At 35.8% G+C, this 14,274-nt stretch overlaps 1 protein-coding gene across 1 annotated transcript in view; it reads left to right on the top strand.

Annotated features, from left to right (window-relative positions):
- Positions 1–1,027: 1,027 nt before the first annotated feature.
- LOC149788891 (hepatocyte growth factor receptor-like) overlaps positions 1,028–14,274 on the top strand; it is a 30,983-nt gene continuing 17,736 nt past the window's right edge. Inside the window, exons 1-2 of the mRNA XM_089975023.1 lie at positions 1,028–1,540; positions 5,837–6,003. Of these exons, the coding sequence (XP_089831149.1) occupies positions 1,418–1,540; positions 5,837–6,003 (290 nt within the window). The 5' untranslated portion in view covers positions 1,028–1,417. The remainder of the gene's footprint in view (positions 1,541–5,836; positions 6,004–14,274) is intronic.

Below are 14,274 nucleotides of genomic sequence, written 5' to 3'. Positions count from 1 at the left end.
AACCAAATTTGAGATTGTCCTGGGACAAATTGATTTGTAAATCCTTGCCAAGCAATTTTATAAAAGCATGGACATGTGTGTATTAATAACACTCCATCATATATCTAAATGTTTCAAGCAAGTCACTTTGAGGTGAGCATGTGTGCTGCATCTAGGATTATTAAAAATGGAGAAATATTATCTGAAAGCATGGACTTGTGCATATTGAAAATAATGTATGTGTGATATGTCTACAGTTTTTAAGCAAGTCATTGTGAGAATGTCATCATGATGAAAGGAAGTCATCGTGAGAATGTCATCATGATGAAAGGAAGTCATCGTGAGAATGTCATCATGATGAAAGGAAGTCATCATGAGAATGTCATCATGATGAAAGGAAGTCATGAATGTCATCATGATGAAAGGAAGTCATCATGAGAATGTCATCATGATGAAAGGAAGTCATGAATGTCATCATGATGAAAGGAAGTCATTGTCAGATGTGTATTTCACCAAACTGGATTTGTACTTTCTAGGTTATATATATATATATATATATATATATATATATATATATACACACACACACACACACATACACACACATGTCCATGTTTTAATGTATCACCTTTTTTCTATTACCATTAAAATGTTAAACTATCCACTGATGATTTATTTTACAATGGCTGTCATAAATTAAAACTGGGGCACTAAAGTTTATATTTTGTCAAATTCTCAAAAAATGTGCTCATTCTTCATGAGTGTTATTCAAGTTGACATGGAACTTTATAATTTGTATGTATCTAAAGATGAACATGTATCTGCACAAAAATTGGGTCACTGTGACATGCTTTACTGGATTTAATGCGAAATGGTTATACAGTTGTGTCTGGGCTCCCATTCTAGAACCTTTTCACCTATTGTTACCAAACTTCTAAAGAGAAATGTGTCACTGTGACATCTATTCCAGCCAGCAAAACTGCATTGTTTGTGTATACTGAGATTAAGCTGAGTCACATAAAAAATGGGGTTGATGTGACCTACATGTACATGGTCACTTAAACAGTTATAATGATACCAACTCCTACCACAGAAGTGGCTTTTTCTTACAAGCTCCTGATCATGTTTTTGTTTTTCCATAGCAGCCACATGAAATTACAAAAACTACTAAATAAAGTCAACCTTTTTAAATCTGACTTTGTAGGAATGAATTCACTGAAGTGTTGTCTGCAAACAGAAATAAAAACAGTTGACATGCTCTATAACTCAGCTTTCTTATTAATGACTATATATTGTACATTTTGACAGGTTACCCATAACATAGATTAACTGCAAATTTTGAATATGAATAAATATAGAAATTGGATGAGTGGATGAGCATGTATTATGCTTTCATGTGATGACTCATTGGTAGTGACTAATTAACGGGTTTTCTGTAATGTTCCAAATCATTCTTTTCAGTGTGACTTGTATAACCATGTCCAGTGTTAAAGAAACTCAAGGACCCATCATTATTAGTGTGCTTGGCAAAAGTGGACAGAATGGAATTTTCACCTATAAGGTAAATAATGCTAAGGATGCAAAGTAAGAATGCTTTGAAGATCAACATATAAAAAATAGGAAAAGAGTGGTAAGGTTTGGAATGCTTTGGAGATTAACATATTAAGAATAGGAAAAGAGTGATAACATTTGGAATGCTTTGGAGATCAACATATTAAGAATAGGAAAAGAGTGATAGCATTTGGAGTGCTTTAGAGATCAACATATTAAGAATAGGAAAAGAGTGATAACATTTGGAATGCTTTGGAGATCAACATATTAGGAATAGGAAAAGAATGATATCATTTGTAGTTGTGAAAAAGAAATAGAGAAGAAAAAGAGATAAACATGATGAAGTATTTCTGTATAATATATAACTGGTAGGGTGAAATAAATAGAGTAAAGTTTTAGTTGTGAATGTTGGCAAAGGGAGAGGTAAACAATAATACATGTCTTTGTTTGAAATTGAAGTAGAGTAGGAGGAGGATTTACAGTCAGGTACACAAAGTTCATGTGACCATGGAATTGATTACAAGTTGTGAAAGTATTTTGAGCACAAATGGAAACTTTCAAAAATGGGAATAAGTATCAACAAATGTATGATGTTGTAGTCAAGTTTATGCATGTATCTGTTATTATTCTGACTTGATAAATATGGAAATTGAAATATTACTCCTTTTGGGGATGGCATTTTCATTCACTCTGATTATAAATATGGGGTGGAATATCAAAACAAGGAAAAGAGAAGTAAAAAGTCACCATTATGGATCACTGACATCACACCTCTGTCTGTGTGGGTTCGAGTCTTATGGTTAGCCAAAGTGGGTACGTGAGAAAGCTTGCTAGTAGCTTCTTGTGGGCTGGTGGTTCTTTCCCCAGTTCTTCTTCCACCATTTATACTGGCCACCATGTATAGCCTATCTTGTGCTGAAAACTGGCATTAAACCCTATAACAATTTTTAAAAAATTGGGATAGACAGGTATTATGCAGTTTTATATACAAAAATGAAATAAGAGATATTTCACAGAAAAAAGAGATCTTAAAGTGTATATTATGTACGAAATATATTGAATTTTGCATTCTGGCAGTTGATTTGTGCAGTTAATCATTATTTTGAAACAACTGCCCATATTCAGCAACATTATTAAGTATCCAGTTTTTTTTTTACTTTATCCAATTTAGGAACTTGTAAGTATGGCACCATTCCACTCAACAAATAAACTGACATGAGATTTGTATTATGAGGTGAGACATTTTGTTCCAATCCCAATATTTAAAAGACCAAAATTGTGGTGAAGATGTATTTACTGCCAGCTTTATTTTCAGTATTCATTATATATGTTCTGTGTCCATCAGTATTTATAAGAATTTATGGAATGTCTATATTAAACAGTACGAGTTTGTTAATGCTAGGATAAAATTAACTTGAAGCCAGATCTGTAAAATTTAGCCCCCAAATCCCCATCTCCCACCCCACCACTGCCACCACCATCTTAATGTCCGCACTAATTGCAGTGGAGAAATTTTGTTTTGTCCCATCATCCGTCAGTATGTTTGTATATTGAAGCTAAGGAGCTAGGTTGTGCAAAAACTACTTGATATAAGGAAATGAAATTTTGTGGGCTTATTTTTTTTTTGCATATATATAGTAATATATGTTGGGAAGCTATTTTGTAACTGCATTTTCATGTTTTGAGTATATATAAGTTAGCCTTGCTCATTGTTCGACATTGATTTTTGTCTGGATAAAGTTGTTATCTGGTTGATGAACCTTTGGTAGTGTTATGTATATTTGATTTAATTATATCTGATTTAATATATATTTATTTCAATTTAACATATATATATATATATATATATATATATATATATATATATATATATATATATAGGGCCAGTTCAGCAAAAATATTGCAATAAGGATCACTTTGTAAGAACAATTGTTGTGTTGTCAGTAGTGAATATTGTATCATTTAAAAAAACAGGCTATGGGAAAATAGGTTCTATTAGAATCAATTGAACCAGAACTACCTGTATTCTAATTCTGGCATAATGCAGATTTATAGATGTAAAATAACTATACAAACATATTTCCTAAAATTGTACAAAAGAGAAATAAAATGAGTGGCAACAAAATTAAAGTTCAGGAAGAAAATTCCATTAATATGAGCATCTGTTATGATGGGTTGCTGTATGATAGACTTAAAATATAGGTTTGTGTAATAAATATAAATTAATTCAACTTGTACTGATGATAACCATTCTTACCTACTTCAAAGAATAAGTTGGTCCAGGTTAAATGCTCAAACAAATTATACAGTGTCCTAATTAGTCACAGTGTATAAATATCAGTTTATATAAGCACAGGAATAATATCACTGTCAATCACAAGGTTCAGATGATCCACAGATTATTAATGAAAATACTCACACATACATTTCCTGAATCCCATGAATGAAGCAGAGAATAAACACAGCCGGAGTTCCATGTGTATTCTTATATGATGTTTTTATAAATCTATATGGCTGGAGTACCGACATGTACACATCCACTGTCAGTGTGATACTGAAAGGAATTGCGTCTCTGTCTATTCTTGTTTAATCCACTTGATCCAGTTCTGGTTCCATCATACCCATATACCCAACATTGGCTTGAGCATAATTTGTCCGACAGTGGGCTCCAAATGTTACAGCACTTGCTTTCTACTCACAGAATAGACAATGCAAGTCCAGATAATTACATTTCTCCGGCTTTGTTACACCCTGCAAATACAATAAAAATACATTTACTACAGCTATAAATAATACCGTCATCAGTGCCTTATTGTTCTCCATGTATACATTGATTCTGTTTACAGTACATTAAATACGAATGACTTACTATCCCTATATATTTATTAATTATCCGTCTAGAGAGATAGTGGACCAAATAAACCTAAACACAACAATCAGTGTGTAGAGGAAAAGTAGAGAGAAGACAGACATGAGTATGGACAGAACGATAACCTCAGAAAAAAATATGCAGGTTGATAACGACTTAAAGGTGCTAAAACTACATCAATATACATTTCGGAGAAATATACAGAGTACATATAAAATAAACTGTTACATTAACCATATTCTAAATCTATTTATCGTATCAAATGGGACAAAGGTCAAGTCACATTTTCCTTGAAGCAAAAGAATCATCAGGCACTTTTCTTACTGCAATTCCATAACCAGCAGCCTTCAGAAGCTCCAATGGAATGACCACCACTATTATGCTGCTCATGCTATGTTGTTTATACAGACAAGTAGCAAATTAACCAATCAGAAAGTTACTTACCACTTTTCATACAATAGAACAGTGTTGTCCAACCCGCTGCCTGCGGGCTGATTTTAAATGGCCCGCCATAGCTTGAGCAGCTATATAGTCATTGCTTTTCAGTTTTCTGATGTGGCCCTTGGCTTCAAATAAAAAAATTAAGTAGCCCATGGTGTCAAAAAAGTTGGACAGCACTGCAATAGAACAACCCAGCCTGAACAGTAATCAGGGTAGCTTCATTGCTCAGTGAACAAAACTCCAACAGGTAATCCTGGCCCAAGGTTGCCTAGAGGGCTAAATATATGTAAAATGAGGATAACACAATAATTGCAACTGATGACTTTATTTCACTCATCCATGAACGTTAATTACATCAAATAATAAAATACCTACTTCAGTCTAATTAAAATATGAATTATATAAAATTATAAAATCTATGCTCATGCTACATATACATAGACTTCTGCAGAAAAATTGAAGTTAAAATTTTCAGCCAAACAGCAACATTCATTCTTCAAGTTACAGAATTTAATGTATAACAACATATAGGGTGGTCCCATCACTCGTAAAACAATTAGATGGCTGTGACATTGAAGAGGTATTTTGATAATAGATGACACTGATTATCAAATAGAAACAGAGCATGGTAAGTTCAGTCAGGGATGGTTTGTATAATAGATGATTAATGTGGCAGCTTTCTTTTACTTCATTGCTTTATAATATACCCATACATTTAAATTTCAGGCACATTTATTTGTTCATGCCTTGAAGAGAGAAGAAAAATGAAGCATGGAAAATCATCTTGTGTAAGAATATGTATATTCCCTAAATGGGAGAAGAAAGTAGTTCCAGAGGTGGTATGACCACAGTAGCAATGTCACTTTTATTGTCACTGTGGCAATATCAGTTTTTCTTGCTTTGATTTTTGATGTTTCATTATCAAATGCTTCTTAACACCAGTCTGCAGAGGACTTCTGTTTTCGTCTGATGGATATATGTCTTATTTTTATTTAGGATCCAAACATCACAGATGTCTCACCTACCACAGGCCCTTTGGCAGGGGGAACAGTGATAACCATCAGTGGTACAAACGTCCTCATTGGTAACAAAAACATCAAGATCTTTGTTTTTGATGGACCCGTTAATAGCAGCTGCACGATTTTGAAGATTGTTGGAACTCTGTAAGATAATTAATGCTGCAATATTGACATCATGTATGATAAATCAAAGAAAGTATTATTACAGAAAGAGAAATATGTTGTTGTACAATGTAGACTTTCTACTCGTGTTAAAAAATACAGCAGAGAAATCATACTTTTTGAGACCTGTTTTGTTTTAGGCCAAAAAATACTAGTTTCAAAACTGGAGTTTACATCTGGATTTTAGACTTCTGTGCTTTACATCTAAAGCAGACCAGTCTGAACTGCAAACAGACAGATGAAACTTTGCAAAAAGTAGGATATGTTTGAGAGTTGGAGTAAAAGGGGGCCAGGACATGAAAATCATGGGTTCAATAAAAAAATAACAAAATAAAAACAAACCCAAGTTTGCTCCTTCTGCACATGCTTAGGCAAAATGGCCAAATTTATTTAAAAAAACTAATTTGCACTTAAGCATCTGGTTAAATGAAAATCACTGAAACAAATGTAACAAAGACTAAATGATGTAGACTTTCTACTTGTGTTAAAAAATACAGTGGAACAAAAGATTTTTTTTTTAGACCAGTTCTTTTTTTCTGAAAGGCCAAAGGTTACCTGTTCAGAAACTAGAGTTTGTGTTAGGATTTTAGACACTTTGACCTTAAATATTATGATGAAGAAAGGACTTGGAATTTGATTATCATATTAAATGTGTTGTCATTAAGGTTCACTCATGTTGGATACATTTATCCCAAATGCATTCATGTATGCTTTCATGTGAAAAAAGCAAAATACTGGGAAAAAATTTGAAAATGCTTCCGTGAACAAAAATGCTAGAGTGACAACCTTGAAAAATCATTGTCAGCTAAACTTACTGTCTCCTTTAGAAGGTACAAATGTAAATTGCATGAATATATGTATGTGTATATATATATATATATATATATATATATATATATATATATATATATATATATATATATATGTATATATATATATATGGAAATTCTAAAGCAGTACTTTGAATGGAGACATTCCTAATATCAGGCCCATCCATTTGTAAGTCCATAAGTTATTAGAATTGTCATTGAGTTTTAGTTATACTGAATCATAAAGCATGTGTTGCTATGGTGTATAAAGTAATGCAGAGCAATAAAGACCTTGATAGGATTTTAAAATGACAAAAAAGAGCAGCAGATATACTTTTAGGTAAGCCTTTTGATTGATCTTCTGAAAATTAAGTTCAGCTTATAACTGACAAAAGATCTGATCACATAAAATCTGTTTAATATAGAAGGCTGTAAATGGAAATGTATCACTTTATTTAATAGGCATGTTTTGGCAGATAAAATCTCATTATGCATTACACACTGCAAATGTTGGAAAGCTCTTGCTTCAGAAACCTAAAACACAGCAATTCAAGCAGAGCTTAAAATTGTAAGGGTTCTTGTCTGGAACAGCTTGCCTTTTAATACAAAACTTGGTCATATTTTTTAAAATGTAAATGTTTGGACTATATGTTCAATAAGAAATCAGTATTCTTTTTAATATCAGTAATACAAAACCTGTTGCTATTTCATAGCTGATATTTTTCCTGTGGAAAATACCATGAGAGTATAACTTCCGATGGCCTAGTGGTTAGAGCGTCCACCTCAGATGCAGGAGGTCTTGGGTTCAATCCCAGGCCAAGTCATACCGAAGACTTACAAAATTGTACTAACAGCTACCTTGCTTTTCGCTCAGCATTAAGAGGTTAGTGTTAGGACTGGTTGGCCTGGTGTCAGGATAATGTGACCGGGTGGAACATCATGCTGCATGTCTGCAGCATTGATGCCCCAGTGCTAGACATCACTTTAAACTGCCACATTGCAGACATTATAGCAATATGACTGAATTTTTAAAAAAAGCTACATCAAAAATCCAGTCAGACACACACCATAACAGTATAGTGAGAATTCATCCTCCATTAGATTAAGGATGCAGCAAATTCTAGAACACTAGATCACCCCTGGGACACCCAATAAATATGTTTCCCATGCATTCTGTCCTTCATTCTTGTTTTCATCACAGCAGTTAAATGCTGCTTAAATTAATGAAGACTCTGGGTTGGTGAACTCCTTCTCAAGGAGACTGTAAACAGTTGCGCCTTCCAATATTGAGGAACAGCACCTACCCCATTCTACGAGGGCAGAGAGCACATCACACCCACCTGTGAAGGACAAGTTTCACCCTATCTTTTCTATTAGGATGAAGAGCGAGCCATTTTCCCACAGGAAGTAGTGGGACCCCCTTTCATCCAGAATGGCAGAGAGTGAGTCCCACCACCACTCCCTTTTCAGTACCCACTATTCATCCACAGCTCGGTGAAGGTTAGAAATGAACTGCTGACACCTCCCCCCCACCCTTTATGGTAGACAGCAGCTCTCTTCAAGTCCCCAGGGCCCATTTTTGGTGATGGGATCGAACCGCCTGGTACGGGGAGAGCTCAGATCTAAGTCTATCAGATCTGGGCAAGGCTTTTCTGCTGATCTGAGTTGCCTGACTGGTCTTTCACCAGTCACTGGGCACTAGGAACCAGTTAACATGCATGGAATGGTCACTGGGCTCCTGGATATTGGTTACCAGTCAGATGAGCATGTTTGGTTGGGGATAAAGACAGATCTAGACCACCTTCTCTCCAGTCTGGTTTCATCTCATTGGGGATTAGGAATCATTGTAAGGATAGCAGACTAGGGAGGGGTTTCAGATCAAGGTATCCACCTTTTTTCCATATAATTCCTCAAAATTTATATGCGATGTGAGTCCTTCCACTGCAGGAAAATTATTTATTCTTTCCTCCCTGGCATACAGACATAATCTTTAGGATCTTGGCCACATGGTATAGAGGTTGATGCTGTGAGCTGTGGACCTCGATTTCCTCATGACCTCATGTCAAAGAGAGAGAGAAAGACATTAACTCCATGTTAGGGGTTAAGAATCAGATCCTTCTTACCTCCCACACGATTAATGGATATTGGGTTGCATCATCCTGCCTTTCCTGCCCCCACCCCACCCCGGACGTTGAGACCCTTAGTATCTGTATAAAGCTATATGGTTAATTCATGTTCCTCCCACTTTGGATGCTGAAACAACTCGGGTGTATATTTCCATGGGAACTTGGGCATGCCTCTCGGTTTAAACACTTCTGAGGCTGCTGCCCTGGAAGCAGAACATATCTTTGGTGAGTTCATCCCCTCTTTGTTTCCTGGTCCTTCACATCTGTTCCTTGTCTTTCAAACTGGCCCAAAATTGAAATCGCCCAAAGGATTTATCAGTGAGATCTTTAAAGCCATGCTGGCTGTATCACAGCAACAACCCCATCCCATTTGAAAACTCCACCTCATCTGTTGAACCCTAGGAAGAAGCACAACAAAGGCCCAGATAGGGAAGTTTGCATGTCTTTCCCTCTGTCAAAAGGACAAGGGTGGGTAGCAATAGGGGCCTGCTTCCTCTCCTGCTGAGTGGTCATCTTTGGTTCCAGTACGTTCCACTATCTAGACCCTATTTCAGAGTCTTTCTGGCATAACATTCAATGACTGGGTCTTTTATATTATAGAGGTGGTTACCAGCTTCAGGTTTGGGGTCACATTGTCTAATTGGGTCTGCCATGCTCTTCCACAAGTTGAATCCGGTGTAATTAAAGGAAGAGGTGCACTCCCTTCATTAGAAGAGTGCATTAGAGAGGTTGTTCAGCCCAAATGTCACTAGGTATCTAAATTCTTTTTTGATGATTCATTGATCCACAGTGAGCCAGATAGAAACCCTTAGATCTGTTTTGTTATTGGTCCACAGTGACCAGGCTGGATTTCCTACCCAACCTAGAGAAATTGGAGCTTATTCCGTCTGAAGATTTTGTCTATGTGGTGATGCATTACCAAGCAAACGGTATTAGTCTGTGTCCCTCACGTCTGAGTAGTCAAGATCCTGTCCCTGTTAGAGGCGCTGAGAGCAACGACCAAGTTGTTGACTCATCCATTTCACTTTCTGCCATGGACTTGATAGTTCTCACAAATGGTCTCTACACCAATCTGTATCAGATTCCCTGTTCCAAGCTTGGGGGACACACTTGTTTGAAAGCTAAACAATAAGCTCCCTTTGTTGGTTTTCCTAGCACCCATGCAGAGGAGTTGGGCAATGGATGCTTTCATCCTTATTGTGTTATCATGCCTTTCTCTCCATCAGGATAATCCCTCTTGTACTTCACAAGTAAGGAATTCCACATCTCAGTTCATTTTGATAACACCCCTGTGGCCCCACTGTGGACCATCCTAGGTCTTTAGGTATGGATGTCCTGTTGCAGTACAGGCACTTTTCTCTGCAAAACAGCCTGCATATTCTCCATCTTTTCATTTGCCTCATCTTGAACAATATATCTGCCAGGACCAGTTTTTAAACTATAGTCTGACTTTACATGCCCGTTTGTTTGTACCCCCTACCGATTTCAAAAATGAGAACGTTTAATGTGATAAAAAGTGCACAGAACTAAGTCAATTGAATCATTGATTTTTAATTTCTAACCTGACTGTGACCAGAATGACACTAATGCTGGAATCCCCTGCATCATTTCATGCTTAACGGACTTTCCATACTAACACAGCGCCATATTGCATACCCTATAGGCTAGTTTTTTTTCCATCAGAAAACATAATGACTTAGTTCATCCTGTTCAGCAACTGATGAATAATTGTGTAAATTGCATAACGTTGAGAGTTTGGAATTATATCCCTTTGCATATTTGAACATAGAAATTAATCCACTTGTTAAATCCACATGAAAAGCAAAATTGCAGTTGTCATTATTTTCCTTTGCTTGATTCGATATTGTAAATATCGGAAGCAGACGACTTATGCATGTACATCTGTAGTCGGGATACGCCCCTTTGCTGAAAATGGACTTGTCCAGAAACTGGAAATGGATCTGAGCATGTCCATCTATTACACTGAAAACTTCCGTTAAGCATGAAATGCGCAAAAATGATGGTGTTAGGGCCACTCTACTCACAGTCAGGTTAGAAACTATAAATCAGCGAATGAATTGATTAAGTTCCTTGCACTTTTTATCACATTAAAGGTTTCCATAATTTAAATCGGTAGGGGCGGTACAAACAAACGGGTTTGTATTGTCAGATTATAGAAACATACAACTCTTTTTAGGCTACTGTAATACAGTCTTGTGTAATTCAAATGATAGAAACAGCAAAGCTGGCACATCTTCAAAAAAGAGCCATTGGGCTAATATCAATCCAGAAAGAAAGCAAAGAAAATTCAGCTGGTAAGTTAAAAATATTACCTATGAAAGACAAAATCTGTTTGAGAAAAGCCAAATTAATGTACAGTATATCCCATAATAGTGCTCCTGAATATTTACAATCACTATTCCAGTATAGGCTACCTGGCAAAACTCCAAACCAGCGATCCATGTCAATCCAAACAGTAAAAAATTCCCAAAACAAATAAGGAATTATTTTTTAAAAAAAATGTTTCCAATACTCTGGAACTTTGCTCTGGAGTAGTATTCCAGTTGAAATTAGAAATGCCCACTTTATTTCCTTCTTCCAAACCCAATATATCCAGTGGCTTCAGAGATGCAGCTAAAATAAATAAATTCCTTGGTATGAGGGCCTCAAGGTAGATTAGTTCTTAGCTAGTTGTGTTACCCTCTTTAAATAAAGTCATTCTTCTTCTTCTTCTTATTATTATTATTATTATTATTATTATTATTGTTATTAGTTCCTTATTAAGTCCAGGAGATGATCCATATCTAACGTCTTTGATGCCAAGTGGAGAATCCTTAGAGATTGGTGCAATATTAAATGTGTCAATCCTACTGTCCTTCTGTGAGCAGTGATTGATTTATTCTCCTCCCTTTTGAAGAGAAGTAATGATCAAGGGCTACCGGGCAACCCAACACATTCAAATTTTATATTCACAAGGACATTGGGATGAGAGTCTCACTTAGCAGGCCTCTTCAGCTATTTCAGGCTGCCAAGTTTAGCTTGCTGATGCGTAGTCGGAATCTCACTTACATCTTGTGGTTTTCGTAATTTGATTTTACTGGCAGTATGACTAAAATACATTTTTTAAAGGACATTGAATGTAAATGCCATTTTATTGTTGTAATCTACCATTTTTCAAAGTTAAAAGATTTTAAAAAGAATAACTCTTCCCCCCAGCATTTTGATGCACTCTATCCATACATTACAGAAACCAGTTAGAACCAGTCAACTGGGGACAGGTTACACCCATGCAATTACACCCATGCAATTATCTCTGCAATAATGTATGCTAAGTTATCTGATAAGACTGACACATGCAAAACAAGCTGTAAATTGATTAAAGTAATAACGTAATTGGAGAGCTTAAAGCCAAATACTTATCAAGGTGTGATAGTTACAAAGAGAGCAAAGGTGCGCCATTATGGCTTGTGCATCTCAGAATAAAATAAACTTCTGAACTTTAGTAGAAGTGAGATGGAAAGGTCAAGACTTTGGAAAAAATGATTTTGGTAGAAACATTTGCAAAAAGAATTAGTCATCAATTTTCTGGAGGTGGTGACTTGGAATTTTCCTTCAAGCCATACTTTTTTCTTCTTCTTTTTACATACATTATTTTTTTAAAAACCTGTAGTAAGCAAGAATATCCACCCACTGAAAGGAAATGATCAATCCCAAAATAGTTTTAAAGATTTGTCTTGTTTAATTGTTGTTTTTGGTGTCAAGCTGTTTTAGAGATAAATATTTAAGGCAGTTCTTTTTATTTTGTCAATTCATGTTAAAATGTCAAAATGCCAAAATGTCAAAATGTCAAAATGCACACTTTCTCTAAATTGAAAGAAAGGAAATTAAATATTACAAGTTCAACAATTCCTGGTAATAAGAATAAGTGGGTACAGTTAGGAAGTAACTATGTTTCAAAGTTACGTTTAAGATAGTATATGGTGGAAGAAACTCTATAACAAAAGTATATGCCAACTATTGCACTGGAGCAATTATTCTTCTTTTAACAACACTTAAAATGAATAAAATTGTTGTTGATAAAAAGCCATATTTAGAACAGAATCTACTGATAAAAATGTGTAAATCTACTGATATATTGTTCTGGTTCAGTCACATGTATAATCTCTAACTAATGAACCTTGAGATGAACCTTCCTTTGAGAAGCTTACCCTCAAGCCTCTTTTCTTGCTCTCATTAGCATCTTCATGACGATGGAGTAAGCTTTTTGGCCTATCCATAGAAACAGGCTGTATAAGTTCTATGGATCTACGAGTCCACTTCTTCCCTTTGCCAACCAGGTTTTTAGCACCAACTCCTATCGGTTGCTCCACTCCTGATTGAGATCACCAGTTTCAGTCTGGGGATGATCCAATAATACTTTTATGCCCATTTAGAACTTATGCTTTTATTTTGGCAACTTTTAAATGGAAAATAAAGGCTATGAGACATTTTTTACACACCCTTAATGGTTCAGGTAGTCTTTCAGCTTCTACCAATTCAACGTGGGTTGCATATACTATAAGGGGAGCTTATAAGTCCCTTCCTGTGTTGAAGGGGGACTAATTTTAATGATGTAATACTTACCTGTTGCTATTGCCACATTCCCTCCTCCTGTACTACATTAATTCCCCAGTAAACTAAGCTGTGTGTTAAATGAACGAAGGACAGTGTGCATGGGCAACATATCTATACTTTGTCCTGGCATGATCTATTGTGTTCTGGAATCATCTGGTCCACCCTATTAGTAGGGCAAATTCTTGTCATACAGTCATGTTATTTGCAGCCCATGAGAGTACCAGCTGCACTGTCACAACAGGTAAGTATTGCTTAGTTAAAATCAGTTTGACCCCACACCCCACCCCATTTTCAGTTTGTGTTAAATAATCTATCTACATGGTATACTGATTCTGAGTAATAGTGAAGATAACACCTGTCATCGAACTTATAAATGATTTGATTTTGGCATATGTTTGCAAATTAGGCAACTCTTGTCTTTGCAGCAGTATGTGCCTGAAGCTGACTTGACATGTACTAGATGGGCTGTCAGATCTTTAAGTCTACAGTACACAGCCATTGGAATGTCTTGTAATATGCCCTTCAGACATTTGGATGATTCAGCCTTTTCCCAATGCTTCCAAATGATCTGTTCTAAGTTTGGGGCATTGGGCTGGAAAGGGGACACATTTGTTGGTTGTCTTGGTTTATATTTTAGAAGTGCTCCTATTTAAGTTTAGTTTCGTTAATAACCCTCTTAGTGTAGCATTTCTGTATCCTTTTCT

The sequence above is a fragment of the Sinohyriopsis cumingii genome, chromosome 11, assembly GCF_028554795.1.
Source record: "Sinohyriopsis cumingii isolate HCF-2022 chromosome 11, ASM2855479v2, whole genome shotgun sequence".
NCBI classification, from domain to species: domain Eukaryota; kingdom Metazoa; phylum Mollusca; class Bivalvia; order Unionida; family Unionidae; genus Sinohyriopsis; species Sinohyriopsis cumingii.
The sequence above is the reverse complement of the archived record's forward strand: the minus strand, read 5'-3'. Positions and strand labels throughout refer to the sequence as shown.